The following is a 24,920-nucleotide window of genomic DNA, read 5'->3' as shown; positions in this document are numbered from 1 at the left end:
CTTTCCCTCCCTCCTCCCTCTCCCCCTCCCTCCCTCCCTCCCTCCCTCACTCTGTCCCTCTCTCTGTCTCTCGCTCTCTCTCTTCCCCGTGTCTCTTTCGTCCCTCTCCCTCCCTCCCCCTCCCTTTCCCTCTCCCTCCCTCTCTCCCTCACTCCCTCCTCCCTCCCCCTCCCTCCCCCCTCCCTTTCCCTCTCCCTCCCTCTCTCCCTCACTCCCTCTTCGTCCCTCTCCCTCCCTCCCCCCTCCCCCCTCCCTCCCCCTCCCTGCATCAGTCTGCCGTGCACGTCCCTGCTCGTGCCCGCGCTGCCTCCTCCTCCTGCGGTGCACGCGGGCGCGCTCTGGCCGTGTCCTCGTGCTGTCTCTGTACTGTAATCATATGATAGGAGCATTCCGACGCAGCGGCACACACGGGACTTCTCCGCGGTGATGGTCGACTTGTAAAGCCGCTAAAGTCGCGCTCAGACCCGGCCTGAACTTGCACCTCCGCCTCGCTCCGCTCCAAACCACTTTTACGCGGACTTTTGGGTGGGATTTGGACTTTTCGCAGACTGGGCGTTGGAGAGGAGCGCTCTTCGGGGACCGTGGCTCGCTCTGTCCCCTCTGCACGCCTCTGAAGTCAGCTTTTCTCGGTTATTCGCGTCAAAAGCCGAAGCAAACCCGCAATGGTCGGAGAAACCGAGGTGAAAGAGCGGCCCAAGTCCAACCCGGACTACCTGATGCAGCTGATGAACGACCGCAAAGTCATGAGCTCCCTGCCCAACTTCAGCGGCATCTTCACGCATCTGGAGCGGCTCCTGGATGAGGGTAAGGCGGGGACGGAGCAGGGGAGACCCGGGGGAGAACAAGAGAAACCCGGGGAGGGAGAGGGAAGACCCGGGGAGGACGAGGGGAGACATCCGGGGAGAAGGGTGGGGACCGGGGGAAGGCAGAGAGGGGAGACCCGGGAGAAGCAGAGGGGAGACCCGGGGGAGCTGGGTGGGACCCGGGGAGGGAGAGGGGAGCGGGACCCGGGGGAGCAGGGTGGGTCCCGGGATGTAGACAGAAGGGAGACCCGAAACTACCCGTGCGTAATGTGCGTAAAGACGAGCGAAAGAGCGAGTGAAGCGACACAAGAATTTGGTTTGGAAATGTGGATTTTGTTCATTGATCAGTGACACGTTCAGAAAAGTTTTATTCAAGTTTTGCTTCAGCGGTTTTAACATTTTTAAAACTTTACAAACCCGCGTTTATTTCTGTGTAACTGTGAGCGGATGGATGTGTCCAGAGCAGCGCGGGTGTCACTGCGGTCTGGGACTGGCCGAGACCTGGTTTAGTCCCGAGGTTGGTCCTGGTTTAGTTCTCATTTAATCCTGGCTCAGTCCTTGTTTAGTCCTTGTTTAGTCCTTGTTTAGTCCTTGTTCAGTCCTGGTTTAGTCCTTGTTCAGTCCTGGTTTACTCCTGGTTTAGTCCTGGTTTAGTCCTGGTTCAGTCCTGGTTTAGTCCTTGTTCAGTCCTTGTTCAGTCCTGGTTTAGACCTGGTTTAGTCCTGGTTTAGTCCTTGTTCAGTCCTGGTTCAGTCCTGGTTCAGTCCTGGTTTAGTCCTGGTTTAGTCCTGGTTTAGTCCTGGTTTAGTCCTGGTTTAATCCTGGCTCAGTCCTTGTTTAGTCCTTGTTTAGTCCTTGTTTAGTCCTTGTTTAGTCCTGGTTTAGTCCTTGTTCAGTCCTGGTTTACTCCTGGTTTACTCCTGGTTTAGTCCTGGTTTAGTCCTGGTTCAGTCCTGGTTTAGTCCTTGTTCAGTCCTGGTTTAGTCCTTGTTCAGTCCTGGTTTAGTCCTGGTTTAGTCCTGGTTTAGTCCTGGTTCAGTCCTGGTTCAGTCCTGGTTTAGTCCTGGTTTAGTCCTGGTTTAGTCCTGGTTCAGTCCTGGTTTAGTCCTGGTTTAGTCCTGGTTTAGTCCTGGTTTAGTCCTGGTTTAGTCCTGGTTCAGTCCTGGTTTAGTCCTGGTTCAGTCCTGGTTTAGTCCTGGTTTAGTCCTGGTTTAGTCCTGGTTCAGTCCTGGTTTAGTCCTGGTTTAGTCCTGGTTTAGTCCTGGTTTAGTCCTGGTTTAAGATGCATCTTGCTGAACACAGTTTGAGCAGAAATAAAACCCAGATTAGCACTTGTGGATCACCACCTGATGATGTCACAGAGTGGGACAGAGTGTTGTGAGCTGTGCGGAGGGTGACAGACTAAAACGCAGATGAAAAGTTTGTCCCTTGGAGGTCGCCGTACAGAGGAGCGGCACTGCACTGTTAGTTTTAGAGTGTGAATGAAGCTCAGCCCAGTGTGAATGAAACCAGGACTAAACCAGGACTGAACCAGGACTGAACCAGGACTGAACCAGGACTGAACCAGGACTGAACCAGGACTGAACCAGGACTGAACCAGGACTGAACCAGGACTGAACCAGGGACTGAATTGGGGCTGAATCAGGACTAAATTTGGACTAAACCAGGTCTAAACCAGGTCTAAACCAGGTCTAAACCAGGTCTAAACCAGGTCTAAACCAGGTCTAAACCAGGTCTAAACCAGGTCTAAACCAGGTCTAAACCAGGTCCAGGTCGTCCCAGTCCAGTCCTCTTCAGTCCGTGATAAGGTCCAAAGAGGCTCTTGAACCTTCATGTCTCTCTGGTCTAAATTTACTCCTCAGTGATAACATGGTGGCAGAGTGGTTAGCCCTGTCGCCTCACAACAACAGGGTCCCAGGTTCAATCCCTATTAAGTGCGGAGTCTCTCTGTGTTGTGGAGTTTGCATGTTCTCCCCGTGTTTGGGTGGGTTACTGGCCTAGACCTGGTCCACTGCTAATGAAAGGTGCAGGTGAGATGTTCCACAGTAGGGCATTAAACTAGTGTATTTATTTAAAGGCCCATATTATGCCGATTTCTGATCTATGTTCTAATGTTTCCTCATCACAAACAGACCTGGAGTTGTGCTTTGTTTCATTCACACATGTTTAACACATAAAACCCGCATATTTAAGCTGTGTTTTTCTCGCAAACTGAAAACACTCTGTTCCACCTTGTGATGTCATCATGTGGCGATACAGGAAGTGCTCCTCTGTGTTTTTAAACTCCACACACCTTCACTAGAATCATCTGGATCATTTCATTCAATCTGTACTGAACTAAAGACAAACCTCCATCACATTAGAACAAGGTTAAAGCCCCTCTACGGGACATTTCATCACATTAGAACCCATTAAAGCACATTAAAGCCCCACTGCGGAACATTCTGTCAGAAATCTGCCGAAATTCATTCAATCCCAACTGAACAGAAGTAGTAAAAGGCAGGTGTCAACTTGAAAAATAACGCTTCATGACATCACAAGGCGGCGGAGTCCTTCTTTTAAATGGAAAACACTCTGTTCCACCTTGTGATGTCATCATGTGGCGATACAGGAAGTGCTCCGCTGTGTTTTTAAACTCCACACACCTTCACTAGAATCATCTGGATCATTTCAGCTCTGGAGTTGCCAATCCACTACTGAACAAAAGGTCAAAGGAGCTGTCAACTTGAAAACTGCCACTTGATGACATCACAAGGTGGAACAGAGCGTTTTGAAGTTCGGAGATGTAGACGGACTAATATTAAAGTGTGACTCAAACATGTGTCTGTTTTTTGAGGACATAACCACATCATAACACGACTTAACGCTCACGAGAGTCAGTTTTGTGTGATACAGGAGCTTTAAAGGTGTAAAAAAAATCCATTCTCCACAGATCTGACCTGTAACGTGGCCTGGTTACGTCACCTGCCTCTCTCCATAGAGTTAGACACTGTTATGTACTGTACTGTATCTCTATGACGACAAGCAGGAGGCACTACAAAAGTTCCACATTCTATCTTTACCCCAGACACACTGACGTTGTTCTTTATTTAGTCTTTTAACTTGAAGGTTTGTTGGTCCATTTCCACTTTACACTGTTGTTGTGTCATTGAGCAAGACACTTTCTGTATAAACGTGTCTGTGTCTGATATCGGAACGATCCTTAAAATGTGCCGGATCAAATATCGGCTTCCAAATATCGATTCTTTGGCGTTATAATGTTGTAGTTTGGCCATAAAGTCTCAGAATGCTCAAACTTTTATTTTACGCAAAGTTGTTCTGTCGTTACGTAAGAGATGAATAACAGCGATATGACACGTTTGGATCAGTTTTGTCTTATTTTATTTTTGTTTAAAGTAAATAAATGCTGTTTTTAGTCTTTGCTCTGGTATCGGTTGAGTTTGGAGACGCCATTTCATTCTTTTTTTTTTTTTTTTTGTCTCTACGTTTTATACATAAAGTAAACATCAAATATGAAGCGAGATACATGGAAAATGAAAAGTAAAAAAGAACTCTACTAAATACTGGTTTATATTTTGTATTCTCATCCTCAAAGTATCCACTCTTTGCTTTGTCGAAAAAATATTTAGTAGAGTTTTTTTCCACTTTTTTCCGTTGTTACATAATTCCATATATTTTTCGGAGTATAAGTCCGTGCCCGAGTATAAGTCCGTGCCCGAGTATAAGTCCGTGCCCGAGTATAAGTCCGTGCCCGAGTATAAGTCCGCGCCCGAGTATAAGTCCGCGCCCGAGTATAAGTCGCAGCAGCCAGTCAAAAAAAGTCAAAAAAAGCCAGCCAGTCAAAAAAAGCATAATAATGGAAAAAACCAAACATATTTCACATATAAGTTCCACCTGAGTATAAGTCGCACCAGCCAAAAAATGCACAATAATGAAGAAAAAAAAACATATACTCAGATGCGACTTATATATATGAAATATAAGTCGCAGCCCTGGCCAAACTATGAAAAACATATAATCCAGAAAATACAGTGTCTTGCTTCATAAATGTGGTGTCTGTGTGTGAATAAAATGTAGAGTCATAAAAATTAAGGAAAAAAACACTGAGAGGGCATGTCCAAACTTGACTGCAGTACTGTTACTTCAATATAAATATTACTCAAACAGGAGTAAAAGCATGCTGCTGGAAAAGTACTCTGAAAAGTACATTTTCTTTAAAAAGTTACTCCACCCACTTCTGTGTAGGACGTTATAACAGAAGTGCAGACTTTGGGAGACTTTGGGTCCGTGCCCTCTGCTTCGAGTTTCACTTCTGTTTCTTTTTCCCGGACGATGCACAAAAAAATCTGGGCACGTCTCAGTCCTGAAGCAAAGAGGAAATCTGCGTTTGGTTAATATCTGTGTAATCACCCAACACAAACACGCTTTCTCTGCGAGGGTAAACAAACAAAAGTCAAATCTGTTTATTTTTTCACAGCGAGCTTCAGAAAGTGGTGCCGCTATTCAACCGCTAAGCTAGTTTCACATTTGGAACTCTGACCGGGCGTATCATAGCAACCAGAGAGCCAATCCGGAGCGAGGCTGTTGAAGCTAACGCCTCTTCCCGCCCTCATCATTGGTTTAGCAGGGAGCAGGAGCTTAGCAACGCTGTCAATCAAACCTGTTGCTAACGCTAGCGGAGAAAGCGCCTGATTTGTCTGTCGTTAATGTTCACATCTTAAGTTACGGACACTTATTTTAACATTTTAAGAACAAATAACGAGTCTGACGGCAGCGGTGACAGAGAGGGGCAACGGTTTTTCAATAGAACGAGAATTGGAGTCAGAGTCGATGGAACAGGAAGTGCGCACGTGCTCACTTCCTGTTCGGAATGTCGCGGCGGCTAGCAGGTTAGCCATGTCCCTTTACATAAACAGTCTGTGCCATGTCCTGTGTCTAAATAAAGGGTGGGAGGGGTGATACCTGGAGCCTATAGGTGTGGCACAGTCTAAACATGCCCTATAACCATAAGTTTCCCGGTTCAGTCCGCGTCCCCGTGCGTCAGGTCGTCGGTCTGTGGGTGTTTTGATAATAACAGTTTGTGCGTGAGCTCTCAGCCCTGTGTCATTATGAGCTAAACCTGAGTATACACGTCCGGACACCAGAGCGGCGTGTCTCAAACTGCGGCACCAGCGGCGGTACGCACGCTCCTTCGGGACGGACGCAAACTCGGTACTCCCTGAGGGCGTGATGCTAACGCGAGGCACTGCTCTGTCTGAAGCCACGTTAGGCTTTAATCTGAGTTTTATTCTAACGCAATCTGCTGTTTGAATCCATTTTGTGTCTTAAACGTACGTGGCAGCGTTTACTCAGGTGTGCATCGTGTCGCCATGGTAACTGCTGAACATTCCACCATAGACACGCATGCAGAACACCCCCAGCGTGATGGAAAATACAGTAAAGTATTAGTTGTTCTGTTTTAGATCAAGTTTAGCCCCAGTTTTGATCTGGAATAGTCCTGTTTTAGACCTGGTTTAGATCTGGTGGAACTCGGGAACTAGAGAATACTGCAGGTTAGAGAGAGAGAAGGATGGAGAGAAGGAAGAGGAGGGGAGGGAGACGAGCAGAGAGAGAGAGAAAGAGGGAGGGAGAAGGGGTGACCAAAGTGAGGGAGGGAAAGGGGAGAGGGAGAGAGAAAAGGGGGGATGTTCTAGTATGCTGTAAGTGAGGGAGAGGAGAAGATGGGAGATAAGAGGAGAAAAAAGGAGGAAAGAGACAGAGAGGAAGAGAGAGAGGTGAGGAGTATAGAGGAAGGGGAAAAGAGAGAGTGGGAGGCAAAAGAGAGGAGAGAAAGAGTTGGAGAGGTAGTTGAGAGAGGGAGGAAACAGAAAGGAGGAGAGAAAGAGGGAAGAGAAGGATAGACATGAAGAAGGAAGGAGAGAGAAGACAGATAGAGAGAGGAAAAACATAGAGAGAGAGAGATAATGAAAGATGGTCGTTTGTCGCTGAGGTCACTGTCTGTGTTTTTATAGAGCAGTGTGTCATCAGAGAGAGAGAGGGAGGGAGCGAGGGAGAGAGGAAGGTAAAGAGAGAGAGGGGGAGGGAGCGAGGGAGAGAGAAAGAGAGAGGGAGGGAGCGAGGGGGTGAGAGACAGAGAGAGAGGGAGGGAGCGAGAGAGGGAGCGAGAGAGGGAGCGAGAGAGAGAGGGAAGAGAGAGGGAGGAAGCGAACAAGAGAGAGAAAAGAAGAGAGAGAGTGAGAGAAAAAGGGAGAGAAAGAGAAAAAGGAAGAGAGAGAGAGGGAGGGAGCGAGGGAGAGAGAGGGAGCGAGGGAGAGAGAAAGGAAGAAAGAGGGTGAGAGAAAAAGGGAGAGAAAGACAGAGGGGGAGAGAAAGAGAAAAAGAAAGAGAGAGAGGGAGAAAGAGAGAGAGGGGGAGAGAAAGAGAGAGAAGGAGAGGGAGAGAGAGATTCACCAAACCATATAATTGAGATATTCTAATACTATACAATTTAATACAATTAAATTCCACCCTTTTATTTATTTTTTTTAGGTAAAACTGGAGCTGTCACGATACTAAAATTTCAAACTCGATTTCGATACTAAGGAATAGACTCGATACTCGATACCGATACCACAATGATGATAATGATAATTGTTTTTATTCCCTCGTGGCCTCATGTCTGTGTAATCCCTGAGTCGTCGCTTAAATCTGTTTTGTTTTTATTGTTTCTGTTGTAAATCTGCTGCTTCTGTCACGATCGCGTCTCATTGGTCAAAGACGACGTCACCGTTTAATATTAACCCAGGCCTGGAGTCTTCACATTCTACAGCTCTGTGTCAGATGCCCTCCCGTCCTCGTCGCCCGTAGAAACGATCCCGTCTGACGCACTTGTTTCTCGGTGTAATATCACAGTCTGAGCGGTGACTGTATTTAAGGCGGATCTTGAACCGGGTCCGAGATTCCGCCTTAAATTCAGTCGCAGTGAGTCATCGTCCCAAGAAACGACCTCTGCACAGCTGGACCTGTCAACTACAGCCGTCACCCGCGGATACACCAGGACAGTCCATGTTTAAACTTTTAACCCTGCTGTGATGAAATATGCCGCAGTGGAGCTTTAACCCTGCTATAAAGTGATGAAAAGTCCCAAAGTGCAGCTTTAACCCTGTTCTAATGTGATAAAATGTGCCGCAGTGCAGCTTTAACCCTGTTCTAGTGTGATAAAATGTCCCACAGTGCAGCTTTAACCCTGTTCTAGTGTGATAAAATGTTCCATAGTAGAGTTTTAACCCTCCTATAATGTGATGAAATGTCCCACAGTGCAGCTTTAACCCTGATCTAATGTGATAAAATGTGCCGCAGTGGAGCTTTAACCCTGTTCGAATGTGATGAAATGTCCCGCAGTGCAGCTTTAACCCTTTTCTAATGTCATGAAATGTGCCGCAGTGGAGCTTTAACCCTGATCTAATGCGACGGAATGTCCCTCAGGGGAGCTTTAACCCTGTAACTTCAGTAAACCTGCAGATTTAGCCTGTTTCCCCCTGCACAGCTGATAACACTCTGTTCCACCTTGTGATGTCATCAGGAGGTTGATTCTGAACTGCTCCTCTGGGTTTAAACTAGTTCAGAACAAATCATCATTAACACGTCCGAAAGTGTTTTTAAAAGTCTAAATAATGTACAGAAATAAGAGTTTTTCCTCGTGTGTTTCAGAAATAAGAGTTTTTCCTCGTGTGTTTCAGAGATCGGACGTGTTCGTAAAGACATGTACAACGACACGGTGAACGGAGGAATGTTCACCGGACGAGAGGAGGAGCTGCCCGAGGCCATCGGCCCCGTCGCACAACTGCAGGAGAAGCTCTACGTGCCAGTGAAGGAGTTCCCCGACGTGAGTACCTCAAATATATACAAGCATAAAGAGTACCCCGACCTGATAAGCTAAAATATATTCAAGCATAAAGAGTAAACTGATGTGAATACCTCAAATATATACAAACATGAAGAGTACCCTGACGTGAGTACCTCAAACATATACAAGAATAAAGAGTACCCCGACCTGTGTACCTCAAATCTATACAAGCATAAAGAGTACCCCGATGTGAGTACATAAAATATATACAAACATAAAGAGTGCCCCAATGTGACTACTTCAATTATATATAAGCACAGAGTACCCCGACGTGAGTAGCTCAAATATATACATATTTGTGTGACATCGACTGTGACATCACCCACAGCGTTCATCTCCCACATTAGCTCATCGAGGCTAATCCAGAACCAGGGACCGTGTTTGGAAATCCGAGCGTAAAACCAAAGAGCCAATCAGGAGCGAGACGGCTGAAGGTAACGCCCCTTCACACCGGCACCACTGGTTTGGCAGGGGGCGGGTGCTTAGCAACGAGGCTGTCAATCAAACCTGTTGCTAACGTTAGTGGGAGCGATCTCGGGGAAAGCAGACACCTGATTGGTCAGTTAGTAATGTTCATGTCTTGATTTAGGGACGAAACAGTGAAAAAAAATCCCAGAATCACATAATTAATAGGGAACATTTTATGGTCAGATTGACGAGTCTGACAGCAGCAGTTACAGGGAGAGGAGCGACGGAAGTGCGCCCATGATCAGCTCCTGTTTCAAACGCGGTGGCTAGCAGGTTAGCTACGTCCATTTATATAAACAGTCTGAGGTTCAGACAGACTTCAGCCTGTTCAGACGTTTGTCCGCACTCACTTTTTGCCGGAGCTGATACTCCCCAGACCCGAGCGCTGAGAGCGGGTGGGTCGGCTGTTTGATTATGGCTGATTTCTCCGATAGCGTTGAGCTGTTAGCCGCCGCGCAAATACGTCACGTTTACAACAGCCAATCAGAGCGGCACCAGATTTAACAGAGTATGTCTCCTTAAAACATTCTTCTTGTCCAAAGTCTCACACAGATGTATAGATTTTCAGTCAGAGCAGGTCCCGGGCCTTCTGCTCTTATTTAGTGATGTCATAGTTCAAAGGTCATCTATTACACAAAATTGATTCTTGTGATATTTAAAACATGTTATAACGTTGTTACCACCTCAAAAACAAACATGGAGTTGTTTTTTTGTTGCATTCACACGTTTGAGTAACTTTTTTATTATTATTAGTCTGTCTACAAGCTCAAAATGCTCTGTTCCACCTTGTGATGTCATGAAGTGCTAGCTCTCAAGCTAGCGGCGACCTTTCACCTTTAGTTCAGCAGAGTTTGGGCAGTTCCAGTTTAAAAACGCAGTGGAGCACTTCCTGTATCACCACATGATGACATCACCAGGTGGCAGGTTGCATTTAAGTGTGAATGAAGCCCCGGTCATGTTTGTGTTAGTCACACAGAGTTATGCCAGAAGGAGGAAGGGCATCTGTTGTAAAAATAAACTTCAGAAGTGACTTAACAATTGACTTTGGAGAAGCAGTTATATTAAGTACTTCATCACGAGTAACGACAGCAGCAGTCTTTGCGTTAATTATAACTTGCTGTTGTATTTTTGCCCTCTCTTGCACTTTCGGTTAGTGTCTCTTTAAGTAGTTGTAGTAGTATTTGCAGTAGTGGTGGCTGTACTTTCCCTGTATATTTGTAGACTCTTGCACTTTGATAATCGTAGGTGCAGTAGGGGCTGTAGTACTATTGCATTTTGGGGCATTATTTTCGTTGTTGTGTTAGTATTAGCTGTAGTTTTAGTACTTTTCCTGTTTGCTTCTGTCCACTCTTGCGGTCACTCATTGTCCTTCACAGTAATAATAGTTGTAGTATAAGTAGGATTAGTACTTTTCCTGTTCATTTGGTCACTCGGTGTACTAATAGTTGTACTGGTATTAGTGGTATTTGTACTATTAGTAGTATTAGTATTACATTTCCTGTGTATTTCTGCCCTCTGTTGTGGTCACTCAGTGTCCTTCACAGTATTAGTTGTAGCAGTGGTAGTATTTGTACTTCTCCTGCACATTTGGTAGTGTCCTTCACAGTTGTAGTAGTAGTTCTTGTTGCAGTGTTAGTAGTATTAGTACTTTTCCTGTGTATTTGGTCAGTCAATGTCCTTCACAGTATTAGTTGTAGCAGTAGTAGTATTAGTACTTCTCCTGCACATTTGGTAGTGTCCTTCACAGTTGTAGTAGTAGTTCTTGTTGCAGTGTTAGTAGTATTAGTACTTTTCCTGCTCATTTGGTCAGTGTCCTTCACAGTTGTAGTAGTAGCAGTATTAGTAGTATTAGTACTTTTCCTGTGTATTTGGTCAGTGTCCTTCACAGTTGTAGTAGTAGCAGTATTAGTAGTATTAGTACTTTTCCTGTGTATTTGGTCAGTGTCCTTCACAGTTGTAGTAGTAGCAGTATTAGTAGTATTAGTACTTTTCCTGTGTATTTGGTCAGTGTCCTTCACAGTTGTAGTAGTAGCAGTATTAGTAGTATTAGTACTTTTCCTGTGTATTTGGTCAGTGTCCTTCACAGTAAAAGCAGAAGTACAGAAGCGTGACTTGTGAATCACATGGTGTCGTCCGTGATTCGGCCAATCAGAGAGGACAATGACCGCTCTCATCAATCACATGACACACGCTAACACGAGCTAACACGCTAACACAGGCTAATGTGGCTAACTCATGACACAGGGCTACGCTGTGGTCCACATGTGGGTCAAAGGGACAGTGTGACAGGGCATCTGATGGAAATGTTCACTCTGAAGCAAAGACCAGTCAAGAAAGTGTGGAGGAAAAAAAAACAAAACATATTTTAAATTGATACAGGCCTAATTAAAGTGAAGAGTTCATTTCACACAGATTTTGATGTAGTAAAAATATAAACTTGATGAAAAACTGTTGATATTTATCTAAAACAGCAAAGGACTAAACCAAAACTAAACCAGGATTAAACCAGGATTAAACCAGGTCTAAACCAGGTCTAAACCAGGTCTAAACCAGGACTAAACCAGGACTAAACCAGGACTAAACCAGGACTAAACCAGGTCTAAACCAGGACCAAACCAGGACCAAACCAGGACCAAACCGGGACCAAACCGGGACTAAACCGGGACTAAACCAGGACTAAACCAGGATTAAACCAGGACCAAACCAGGACCAAACCAGGACCAAACCGGGACCAAACCGGGACCAAACCGGGACTAAACCGGGACTAAACCGGGACTAAACCAGGTCTAAACTAGGTCTAAACCAGGACTAAACCAGGACTAAACCAGGACTAAACCAGGACTGAACCAAGACTAAACCAGGACTAAACCAGGACTAAACCAGGACTAAACCAGGACTAAACCAGGACTAAACCAGGACTAAATGAGGACTAAATGAGGACTAAATGAGGACTATACCAGGACTAAACCAGGTCTAAACCAGGACTAAACCAGGACTAAACCAAGACTAAACCAGGACTAAACCAGGACTGAACCAAGACTAAACCAGGACTAAATTAGGACTAAACCAGGTCTATACCAGGACTAAACCAGGTCTAAACCAGGTCTAAACCAGGTCTAAACCAGGTCTAAACCAGGACTAAACCAGGACTAAACCAGGACTAAACCAGGACTAAACCAGGACTAAACCAGGTCCAAACCAGAACTAAACCGAGACTAAACCGGGACTAAACCGGGACTAAACCGGGACTAAACCAGGTCTAAACCAGGTCTAAACCAGGACTAAACTGGGTCTAAACGAGGCTTAAACTAGGTCTAAACCAGATCTTGAAGTAAGACAAAATGAGGTCTCATCTCGTGCTTAGTGTTTATTAGTAAAAGGTGAATCTATGCAATAAATAAAAGAATAAATAAATCACATTTTGATAATAACAAGATAAAATAAAGTACATTCTCATTCAAATATATCAATACTCAACATGTCTTATAATTTGCACGTATATCATTTTTAGATCAGTTCTGCATAAATAATGACACTAGGGTAATTATTTATTTATTTTTTTATCCATACATTTGAACATATTTGTTTTGAGTGAACATCATGATACTTTTTATATTAAAACACAGAGATCGGCATCACTTCTTTTTATCCTGTACCGTTTTATTGAAACATTTAAAACAAACACAAATGATATTCTGTGTGTTATTGTGGTCCAGAGTCTGAAGTTACAGGTTAAAAATAGTGTCCAGACAGTGTGTTGTAACCTTGACATCAGCCTTAAATTTGGACTCGATTAGAACAGGAACTAGGACTGGACTCGGACCAGAATGTATTCCTGGGTCCAGACCAGGATTCAGACCGTGTTTAGTCGCGGTTTAGTCCAGGTTTAGTCCGGGAGCGGGTCGTGTTTCAGTCCTGTCCTCGCGGCGGGGTTTATTTAAATGTTGTGTGTCATCTGTGGACTGTTTATTACTGTTGACAGTGTGAGGAAAATGGACCCGTCGGAACCAAGTGAGTCAAATTAACTCTCGCACCAGAATGAAAACTGTTACACTATTTTTACTCCCACACTTCACCTTAAATACACCGTCTGCTGCTTCATCACAGTTCAGAGTAGGACTGTGGACTGTTAAAGAGGAGGTATTAAAGAGGAGGTATTAAAGAGGAGGTATTAAAGAGGAGGTATTAAACTTCAATGGGGTATTAAAGAGGAGGTATTAAACTTCAATGGGGTATTAAAGAGGAGGTATCTACTTCTTTAGGGTATTAAAGAGGAGGTATCACACTTCACCTTAAATACACTGTCCCGCTGATTCATCATAGTTCAGAGTAGGACTGTGGACTGTTAAAGAGGAGGTATTAAAGAGGAGGTATTAAAGAGGAGGTATTAAAGAGGAGGTATTAAACTTCAATGGAGTATTAAAGAGGAGGTATTAACTTCTATGTTGTATTGAAGAGGAGGTATTTACTTCTTTGGGGTATTAAAGAGGAGGTATTTACTTCTGTGGGGTATTAAAGAGGAGGTATTTACTTCTTTAGGGTATTAAAGAGGAGGTATTAAAGAGGAGGTATTAAACTTCAATGGGGTATTAAAGAGGAGGTATCTACTCCTGTGGGGTATTAAAGAGGGGGTGTTTTACTTCTTTGGGGTATTAAAGAGGAGGTATTTACTTCTCTGGGGTATTAAAGAGGAGGTGTTTTACTTCTATGTTGTATTAAAGAGGAGGTATTTACTTCTTTGGGGTATTAAAGAGGAGGTATTTACTTCTTTGGGGTATTAAAGAGGAGGTATTTACTTCTTTGGGGTATTAAAGAGGAGGTATTTACTTCTTTGGGGTATTAAAGAGGAGGTATTTACTTCTGTGGGGTATTAAAGAGGAGGTACTACACTTCTTTGGGGTATTGAAGAGGAGGTATTTACTTCTGTGGGGTATTAAAGAGGAGGTATTTACTTCTGTGGGGTATTAAAGAGGAGGTACTACACTTCTTTGGGGTATTGAAGAGGAGGTATTTACTTCTGTGGGGTATTAAAGAGGAGGTATTAAACTTCAATGGAGTATTAAAGAGGAGGTATTAACTTCTATGTTGTATTAAAGAGGAGGTATTTACTTCTTTGGGGTATTAAAGAGGAGGTATTTACTTCTTTGGGGTATTAAAGAGGAGGTATTTACTTCTTTGGGGTATTAAACTTCTATTACACGTCTAAAACCTCTTCAGACATATTTCTGACGAGGGAACAACGTTATAACATGGTAGAAAACTCCAAAAAGTCAGTTTGCATAATACTTCCTCTTTAATTTAACTGTAGTTGCATTTTGATAATCGTTAACTAGAATTTACAGATGGAAAAACTGAAACCAAAGGACCTTTTATCACAAACATCTATTTTAATTAATTATTAACTGTCAGAAAAAATCAATACACATAAATAACAGAAATAATACACTTCCTTATATTCCTAAATATTTTATATCTCAGGGCCTTTAGTCGCCATATTTCAAAACTGCAGAACTGATAGTCGTACTTTTTCATTTAAACGTTTTATTGTTAAGTGGGTGGAGATAGGGGGTAGGTGAAAACTGACTTTTCTGAGCGCTCAAGCCTCAAATGTACAGAATTAAACATGCAGGAATTTAAAAATAAAACTTTGCGTAATCTTATGATGAGGGAAAACTGTTAGAACATGATTAAAAACATCTCCAAAAACATGCATCCATCCAGAAATGTTTCGCAATGGGGCTTTAATGTAAAAATATTGAACGACTGTTTCTTAAAAATCTTGCACGGGCCGCGTTAGCATCTCATTTGTCGCTTGTTCTGGGGTCAGCGCCTAAACAAACCCCAACCCTCATCATCAGTCAAAGCTTAACCCAAACAACTCAAGTGCGACAAAGAGCTAACGCGCGCTAACACACGCTATGAAGCCGCTAACGCAGGCTAACTGACAGTAAGAGCCGCTAACAGGCGCAAACACATGCTAACAGCTGCTGCCTGATCCGCGCCGCCCGTGAGTGTGAAGGTTAAATGGCTCATAAAGGCTATTCCTGTCGTTGTGTGTCGCTCAGTGTGACAAATGACTCCACAAATGTTTGTCTTTGAGCCGACCTCGTTTTAAACCGTAGAATCCTCAGGTATTTTTATTTTCAACTCTGCGTAAACTCTAGCTGACAGACGTAGGCTAATGGAAAAATATTATGCAAATTGTGATTTTTTGTTCAGAAACTAACATAGCAAAAATTCTCAATTAAAAAGAACTAAACGAGATTTTTTTTTGCATTTTTATATATTTTTTAACTTATTTTTATTGGTCATTACTAATTAAGCTAATGCTAGGCTACTTGTTACTAGGGATGCACTGATCCAGACATTTCAGTTTCAATCATAGACCATCGTAGCTAACCCGCAGAAATTAAGATAGCAAAAATTCTCAATTAAAAATAACTAAACGAGATTTTATTTTTTGCATTTTTATTTATTTTTTACTTATTTTTATTGGTCATTATTAATTAAGCTAATGCTAGGCTACTTGTTACTAGGGATGCACCGATCCAGCCATTTTTATTTTCAATCATAGACCATCGTAGCTAACCCGCTAACCCGTTCCAAATAGGAAGTGAGCATGGACGCGCTTCCGGCTCCATCGACTCTGGCTCCAATTCACTTTCTATTGAAAAACCGTTGCCCTTTTCTCTGTAACTGCTGCTGTCAGACTCGTCATTTTTGTCCGCTCAGTCCACGTCTTTATACAGTCTACGGTTCTGAAGTAGATTTCGATATTACAGCTACAGTTACCAATAGCAACCGATACCAGAGAAGCACTAAAAACAGGATTTATTTCTTTAAAATTAAAATAAAATAAGACAACACTGATCCAAGTGTGTCATGTAGCTGTTATTCATCTCTCATGTAACGACAGAACAACTTTGCGTAAATAAAAGTTCAAACGTTATGAGACTTTCTGGGTCTTTTTGTCTTTAATCGACCAAGAATTTTTTTAAACGACGACTGTCCGACAGAATTAATATAAAAATATATATTATACCTATAAATAGCTACATTTTTGAGGACAAATTTGGACTAAAACTAAAAATTGTCAAAGCTTCTACATCTTCCACTAAGAGCAGCTGAATTGGGACTGATTACAAGAATATTCTCATCGTTTTTTATCAAGAAAAACCAAAACGATGACATATATTTACTCATTTTACTCTTGTTTCTAGTTTAACTTCGTGGGGAGGATCCTGGGACCACGAGGACTCACCGCCAAACAACTGGAGGCAGAAACGGGCTGCAAGATCATGGTCCGAGGCAAAGGATCCATGAGGGACAAGAAGAAGGTAATGTAAACCCGCAACCTCCTCAGGCTAACCACTCTGCCACCGCGACTCAGGGATCAGGAGTCTAACCCGCAACCTACTTTCTCTGCTCTTTACATTTATTACGGAACAAATTCTGATGTTACTTTCTGGCCACATCGGTTCCACATACCAAAGTCCTACAATCGGACAGAAATCAGATTACTCACATCAGATGGAACCGTTTACACGACATCTGCATCAGAGATCGGCCGATATGGGTTTATTCATGGCCAATACTAATACCGATTATTTAGAATCCGGAGCAAGCGATGGCCGATAAGCTTTTCTGATATTTTGGGGCCGATATGTGATTATTTTCTTCATTTAATTTGACTACAAACTGACCCACAGCCCCATTTTTTAGAATACAAAGCAACCGATAACCGTTAAGCTCTGCCGATATTTTTAATTTTTATAGAATTTTTTTTATTTATTTATGTTTTTTGTTTTTTTTTTGTTTTTTGGGATGATACTTGGGCCCGATTTTGATTATTTTCCTCAAATTAAGTCATTTAATTCGACTACAAACTGACCCAGAGCCCCATTTTTTTTAGAATATAGAGCAACCGATAACCGATAAGCTCTGACGATATTTTTGGGCCGATTTATATGGTTGATTTTTATTATTTTTCTCAAATTATGTCATTTAATTTGACAAAGAATTGACCCACAGCCCCATTTTTGTAGAACAGAGAGCAACCCATGGCCGATAAACTCTGCCGATATTTTTTGGGCCGATACTTGGGGTCGATTTTGATTATTTTCCTTGAATTATGTAATTTAATTTGTCTACAAACTGACCCACAGCCCTTTTTTTTTTTTGCACAAACCTTTAAAACAGCCGTGTATCACATTTAGTGCAGTTGTTTCCTCGTATTAAAGTGTTAAAGTGTTTTTTTTTTGCATGTTCTACGCAACAAATCGACCTGTGCTGGAGAAAAAGGCCAAATACCTGCACGATATATCGGCCAACTGATATATCGCTCTATCTAGGCATGGGACGATATTGAAATTTGGTGTCACGATTACCGGTATCATGGCCAAAATACTTACGATTAACGATTATATCACGATAAAGATGCTTGAAAAAATGTCCCGGGAACGATTATTTTGAACCTTTTTATCGCGATAAACGATATTTTTTTTGTTTATTGTCCCATCTCTTTGTCTGTCTCTAATTTACATAATCGGATAACTGCAGTAATCAGAGTACAGTCAGATTTTTGGTGTAAACATTTTGTGTCATTATGTGAAAATTACAAACTCGATTTCGATACTAAGGAATAGAGTCGATACTGATTTCGATATCACGATCTGTACGCTTTTCTTTAGACAATAGAATGTTCTTTGTGTCTTTACATCTGTGAAATCCCTGTTTTTTTTTTATATATATTTTTTATTTTTTGCTGTTTATTTGGGGTACTCAGGTGAAGGTTGGTTGTTGAGTAAAAAGCCATATCCCTCCAGCTAGGTACTCCTGCGTCCTGACCTTAGACTCACGTTAAAATTCCCTCTTAGTCCGGTTTTAGTCTGGTTTTAGTCCTGGCTCTGGGCTCTTCCTGCCTCTCCCTGGTCTCTCATGTCCGGAGCATCTGCCCCGCCCCCCAGAGTCCAGATCTGGACCGGGACCAGGACTCGGACTGAGACCAAACCTCGTCCAGATTTTAGTGGCGGCTCGAGTCCAGGTTTTCGCCCCTCTCTGTGCTACAGTCTGTCACACCTCACGTCTGTTCCATGTGAAATAAATCTGTGTTTCTGGACTGAATTTGTTCATCTATTTTCACGATTTCTTCTTTTAAGTTTCGTCCTGTCGCTGTTTCAGGAGCTTTGGTTCTGACTTAGTCCTTCACTGGTTTTAGTCGTGTTTTAGTCTCGGTTTAGTCCTGGCTTTATTTTGGGCCTCGTTTAGTCGAAGTTAAGTCCTGGTTTAGTCCTGATTTCTGATTTGATCCTTGGCTCAGGTTTCAACCTAGTTTAGTCCTGGTTTAGTCCTGGTTTAGTCCTGGTTTAGTCCTGGTTTAGTCCTGGTTTAGACCTGGTTTAGCCCTGGTTTAGACCTGGTTTAGACCTGGTTTAGACCTGGTTTAGACCTGGTTTAGACCTGGTTTAGACCTGGTTTAGACCTGGTTTAGACCTGGTTTAGACCTGGTTTAGCCCTGGTTTAGTCCTGGTTTAGACCTGGTTTAGACCTGGTTTAGACCTGGTTTAGACCTGGTTTAGACCTGGTTTAACTCCAGTCTTTGCTGTGTCATATTTTAGCTCCAGTCTGGTTGTTTTTAGTGGTTTTTCAAAGCTCTTTTTTTGTTCAGATTTAGTCCTAGTTTGGTTTGAGTTAGTCCGGGTTTAGTCTAAGTCTAGTTTTTGGAGTTTAGTCTCATACTTGGTCTTAAATCAGGAGCCTCATTTGACCTTGAAGAAAATAAAGCCACTGTGTAACTTTAAGACCTAAATAGAGTAAAATAAAAGCCTTTGTATGTTTTTAGTATTGAAATGAGGATTTTGGTTTGATTCTAGTTTTAGAATCAGATTTTTGACACTTTTGACACACAAGTCTAATCTGTCTCCATGGTGAATGTTCCTCAATCTGACTTTAACTTTCTGTTGCCATGGATCGAGTTTATTGTGACCAGATTATTTCAACTTTCACATTTGGTCCATAAAAACGTTTGGTTTCACATTCCCAGAGCCAGAGCCCCATGGAGACGGAGAGAATCCAACAGAGAGGAGAGGAGGACAAACATGGAGACAGCGGGAGGGAGGAGAGAGGAGGAGAGGGGGAGGAGAGGAGAGGGGGAGGAGAGGAGAGAGGGAGGAGAGGAGAGAGGGAGGGAGGAGAGGAGAGAGGAGAGAATCCAACAGAGAGGAGAGGAGGACAAACATGGAGACAGCGGGAGGGAGGAGAGAGGAGAGAGGGGAAAGGAGAGAGGAGAGGAGAGGAGAGAGGGAGGAGAGGAGAGAGGAGAGAATCCAACAGAGAGGAGAGGAGGACAAACATGGAGACAGCGGGAGGGAGGAGAGAGGAGGAGAGGAGAGAGGGAGGAGAGAGGAGAGAGGGAGGAGAGGAGAGAGGGAGGAGAGAGGAGAGAGGGAGGGAGGAGAGGAGAGAGGGAAAAGGAGTGAGGGAGGAGAGGAGAGAGGGAGGAGAGGAGAGGAGAGAATCCAACAGAGGAGAGGAGGACATACATGGAGACAACGGGAGGGAGGAGAGAGGAGAGAGGGAGGAGAGGAGAGAGGGAGGAGAGAGGAGAGAGGGAGGGAGGAGAGGAGAGAGGGAAAAGGAGTGAGGGAGGAGAGGAGAGAGGGAGGAGAGGAGAGGAGAGGAGGACAAACATGGAGACAGCGGGAGGGAGGAGAGAGGAGGAGAGGAGAGAGGGAGGAGAGAGGAGAGAGGGAGGAGAGGAGAGAGGGAGGGAGGAGAGGAGAGAGGAGAGAATCCAACAGAGAGGAGAGGAGGACAAACATGGAGAGAGAGGGAAGAGAGGAGAGAGGGAAGAGAGGAGAGAGGGAGGGAAGAGAGGAGAGAGAGAGGGAAGAGAGGAGAGAATGAGGGAGGAGAGGAGAGAGAGAGGGAAGAGAGAGGAGAGAATCCAACAGAGAGGAGAGGAGGGCAAACATGGAGAGAGAGAAAAGGAGAGAAAGAAGAGAGGAAGGAGAGAGAGTGAGGGAGAGAGAAGAGAGAGGGAAGACAAAAGAGCACGGGGGAGGAGAGGAGTTGAGGAAAGAGGGCAAACATCGAGACAGCAGGAGGAAGGAGAGAGGGGGAGAGGAGTGAGAGGAGAGAGAGTGTGGAGAGAGGAACGAGGGAAGAGAAGAGAGAGGGAGAGGAGGAGAGGACAGAAAGAGAGATAAATAGAGATAGAACAAACACAGAGACAGCAGGAGGGAGGTGAGAGGAAAGAGAAGGAGAGGGGGGAGGAGAAGGGAGAGAGAGAGGAGGACGAACATGGAAACAGCAGGAGGGAGAGAAAGGGAAGAGAGAAGGGAAGAGAGAAGAGAAGAGGAAAGGGAGAGAGAGGGAAGAGAGAGAGGTAGGTGAGAAGGGAGGAGGGGGAGAGAGAGGAGAGGAGAGAAGGAGAGGAGGAGAGGGGACGCAGAGAAGTCCAACAGCGCTGATAGTAAAACAAACACGAGAGACAGCGGGAGGAGAGAGGGACAAATGTTGACCTAAGAGCAGAAGAGAGAAAGAGAGAAGAAGAGTAAAGAACGGAGAGAGTAAAGAGAGAGAGAGAGAGAGGGGGCACATTCAGACACTGAGGACAGGGACTCGAGGAGCGAGGAGCACGGGACAGGGGTAGATCACAGAAAACACTGGAACCTTAGAGTGGCCATGTTGTTGTGTCCTTGGGCAAGACACTTCACCCCCTCACCTTTAGTTTTTATTTATTTTTTTTTTTTAATTGAATTTTTTGCTTTTTACGAATAAAACTAAAAACAAACAGACAGACCAGAGCATTTTCCCATTTGTTAAAAAGATCGGCTTTACTTCTGAGGCGATATCTTAACCGTTCTGAAGTTACCGTCTCAATTCTTCCACATTTGGACAGAGGGGGCGCCATTACCGACCCAGTTTGACATAGTTTTTCTACCCAGCGTCAGGAGGAATCGCACGACGTCTACAGGGATAAAACCGAAAAAGACAAACTAAGAGACGCGCGATGTCCCAGAACGACCGTACAATCTTACCGTCGCATAAACAAAGAAATCTGGTCCGCGGGATTAATTTACATTTGGGACGATTTGGCGACATTGTGGGTTTTGTCGGGGGGGAGAAAACAAATTGCAAACGTACAGCACTTCAGAGTCACACTGCGATCGAACACGGCACGGGGGAGACGGATGGACAACGGTCTACAGTCCAACAGCCAATCAGGACGCAGAACACAAAATTGCGCTTAAAAAAATCGGCGAAACACGCGAAAGGTGAACCGCGATATAGCGAGGGACAACTGATATCCATCTGTAGTTTTATACAGAGGGATGTCAGTCTGGTCACTACTCAGTCGCACCTCGAGTCAAAACCAAACGCGATCGTCCAATCAGATTTGTTTATTTCAGTGACACATCTAAACTCGACTCTGATGCCACGATAATAGTTAAAAACACTCTTTCTTCAGACCAGGGGTGGCAAACTCATTCTCTCCGAGGGCCACATCAACAAAATGGCTGCTCTCAAAGGGCCGGATGTAACTGTAAGATAAATGTCACTACGTTTTAATCTTGTTAATTAACCGTTTCTAGATTTATTGCTTATTGAAGTTACAAATATTGCATGTGGATTTGCATAGACATGAAAAAAATAGCTGTTAAAATGTCAGTTTATCAGGAGATACACAGTTACACAGTCATACCTTTTAATTTACTTTGTCGCGACCCACATAAAATGACGTGGCGGTCCGCATTTTGCCCACGGGCCTTGAGTTTGACACATGTGCTTCAGACAATAGAATGTGATTTTCAACATTAAATGGCAGCACTTTGTTTTAAATTGGTCCAGGACGGTTGGTTCCATGGGCGTATACTCGTCTGTGTGTCTTATACTCGCTCTGATACAGCCTCGAGATCAGTCCTGTCAATCACGCCCCTCTGAACTCTGGGAAATTCGCCGTTGTTCAGACTCTCATCTTCAGAACGTTTTGCAGAAGTGTGTGTTCCGAATCCCGGGCGTCCAGGAGGTCTTCTGGAGGTCTACGCCAGGTCTAACCCAGGTCTACGGGAGGTCCAGCGCAGATGTGTACATTGGGATGAGGTTACGAAAGAAAAACAGATCATGAGAAGAATCTGATCCAAACATGTTTATAAAGTCAGAGGTTAAAGGTCAAAGAGCTGGACCATACGCAGCCATAGGAGGGGACGCACTTTGAAGGAGGCGTAGCGTGTTATAGTGTTACGTTTGAGTGATTCTTGTGTGTTTGATTAAACCTGTATTGTCCTGAGTTTGAGGCGTGAGCGCTCAGAAAATGTCACTTTTCACCTACCCCCTATCTCCGCCCACTTGATTCTTTTGAACAATTCAGACTCCAGCTCACACAACAACTGTTTCGCGTTTTTCTTTTTCATTTTCGTCCTGATCTTTGGTCTTGTGTTTGTCTGAGAGTCGTGAAAAGTATGAAAAATCAGACACTTTAGCACCATTATATCGCACGTGTGTCAAACTCAAGGCCCCGGGGCCAAATGTGGTACGCCATATCAAATTATGTGGCCGCGAGAAAGTAAATCAAAAGTCATGACTGTCATTTTAAAATAAGTTTATGCTGCTTTAATGTTTGCACCAACCATAAACTAATGAGATTTTCCCAACAAGTGGAACCGAGAAATAACGATTCCAAAATGTTCAGTAAGAGGAAAATTGTAGGAATTTCAGGCAGTTTCAAGAAAGGTGAAGGTGAATACAAGTTTGTGCTTCAAGGAGGAAAAACCTGTATGTTTTTTTGTGTTATGAGGCGGGGTCGGTTGTGAAAGAGTAGAATCTACGTCGGAATTTTGACACTAAACACGGAGCTCAGTATGCAGAAACTAGACTTCAAGAAAAACAATACATTTTCCAATAATCAAAACACTGTAAAATCCTGTTTTTGTACCAGATACACACTTTAAAAAATGGCAGTTTTTCAGGGGATACGCAGTTATATAGACGCGTCATATTTGCAAGTTGAGTAAGTAATAAATACAGAAAGAGTTATTTAACAAATTAAAAAGTACTTTATTTTACATGACATTTGTTTACCTTTATTTACATTTATACAGCTGGACAGTTACATCTGGTCCATTTTGAGCCATGAGTTTGACGCCCCTGGTCTTTTGTCTAAATTAGCTTTTTAACCTCCTGAGACCTGACGTCCTCATATGTGGACAACGGGTTTTTGGCTCGTCTAGGCCACAGTGCAAATTATTAGATGAAGAATAACAGCAACAAGAACAGCAACAATGTATTATCTATATATTCATATTTTTAACAGTTTAGAATGTTTAGAATATTTTATTTTATTTTATTTTGTTTTTCTTCCTGCTCTTCACATGAGACACATTTTTCCAAGAGGCACAATTGTTGTTTCTCATTTTGTTTTTAGATTCAGGACAAATGTTGCTGTTTTCAGGGTCTTAATAAGTAGTTTTTGCAAATTATTATTCAAATGTTTTATCAAAATGAGTAAAATGTCACATATGAGGACATTTGATTTACATAATTTTTTCTCAGAAACTACATAATGTAAAAAGATAATTGTTTGTATTTAGACTCATCAGGTCCCAGTCAGAACAAATAACAAAGAGAAATGAATAAAGCGACGCAAGAGCTCGGGTCTCGGGAGGATAAATCATGATCATTGTGGTATCGGTATCGAGTATCGGGATTCGCGGTGCGTACATAACACAACAGGTCCCATGTAAAGCCGCGTAAACGTTTGTGCAGCGGTTTTGTCTTTAAGTCGTGTGATCTGAAATACACAGAATCAAACAATAATTATCAGCCTCATGTTGACGAGTTTAAAGCTAACGCAGCGAGCGCTCCGCGGCTGTAATTAGCTAAACGAGGTTTTGTTTTCAGTCTGCGGCGTCTCTTAAAGCGTGGGAAACACAGGGAGAGAGAGAGAGAGAGCGCCTTTCCACAGCTCCGAGCCCCAAAAACAAAACAACAAAAGCAGTTTCGGAAACGTTGTACGCAAACGCAGCCTCTCATGTTTATGTATGAGACCCCGGATTCAGCCCCGTCCCCCCAAAAGTCCCCACAAAGTCCAAGTCCAGGTCCACGTCCAAGTCCAAGTCCGGGGCCAAAACCGGAGAAAAGTTTAGAGTCTGTCGCTGCTGGGAGAGAGAGAAGAGAGGGGCAAGTATGTGGGGAGAGAGGGAGGGAAGAGGGGGAGAGGGGAAGAGGGAGAGAGGAGGGAGGAGAGAGGGGGAAGTACGTGGAGAGAGAGGGAGGGAGAGAGGAGGGAGGAGAGAGGGGCAAGTAGGTGGGGAGAGAGGGAGGGAGGGAGAAGGGGATGGAGAGGGGAGAGAGAGAAGAGAGGGGCAAGTATGTGGGGAGAGAGGGAGGGAGAGGGATGGAGAGAGGAGGGGGGAGAGAGAGGGATAGAGAGAGGAGGGAGGAGAGAGGGGCAAGTATGTGGGGGGAGAGAGGGAGGGAGGGAGAAGGGGATGGAGAGGGGAGAGAGAGAAGAGAGGGGCAAGTAGGTGGGGAGAGAGGGAGGGAGGGAGGGAGAAGGGGATGGAGAGGGGAGAGAGAGAAGAGAGAGGCAAGTATGTGGGGAGAGAGGGAGGGAGAGGGATGGAGAGAGGAGGGGGAGAGAGGAGGAGGGAGGAGAGAGGGCAAGTATGTGGGGGGGGAGAGAGGGGGAGAGAGGGAGGGAGGAGAGAGGAGGGAGGAGAGAGGGGCAAGTATGTGGGGAGAGAGGGAGGAAGGGATGGAGG

At 44.0% G+C, this 24,920-nt stretch overlaps 1 protein-coding gene across 11 annotated transcripts in view; it reads left to right on the top strand.

Annotated features, from left to right (window-relative positions):
* The first annotated feature begins 383 nt into the window (after positions 1–383).
* Positions 384–24,920, top strand: part of qki2 (QKI, KH domain containing, RNA binding 2) — a 43,821-nt gene continuing 19,284 nt past the window's right edge. For 10 of the 11 annotated variants that reach the window (XM_055229748.1, XM_055229752.1, XM_055229749.1 and 7 more), the window contains exons 1-3: positions 390–804; positions 8,522–8,667; positions 16,377–16,493. In XM_055229748.1, the coding sequence (XP_055085723.1) occupies positions 663–804; positions 8,522–8,667; positions 16,377–16,493 (405 nt within the window). In that variant the 5' untranslated portion in view covers positions 390–662. Of the gene's footprint in view, positions 805–8,521; positions 8,668–16,376; positions 16,494–24,920 lie in introns of all 11 variants that reach the window. The other variant, XM_055229751.1, reaches the window with a different exon arrangement.

The sequence above is a fragment of the Periophthalmus magnuspinnatus genome, chromosome 19, assembly GCF_009829125.3.
Source record: "Periophthalmus magnuspinnatus isolate fPerMag1 chromosome 19, fPerMag1.2.pri, whole genome shotgun sequence".
Lineage (NCBI taxonomy): Eukaryota > Metazoa > Chordata > Actinopteri > Gobiiformes > Gobiidae > Periophthalmus > Periophthalmus magnuspinnatus.
Note: the sequence above shows the minus strand (reverse complement) of the source record. Positions and strands in the feature narration are given on the sequence as shown.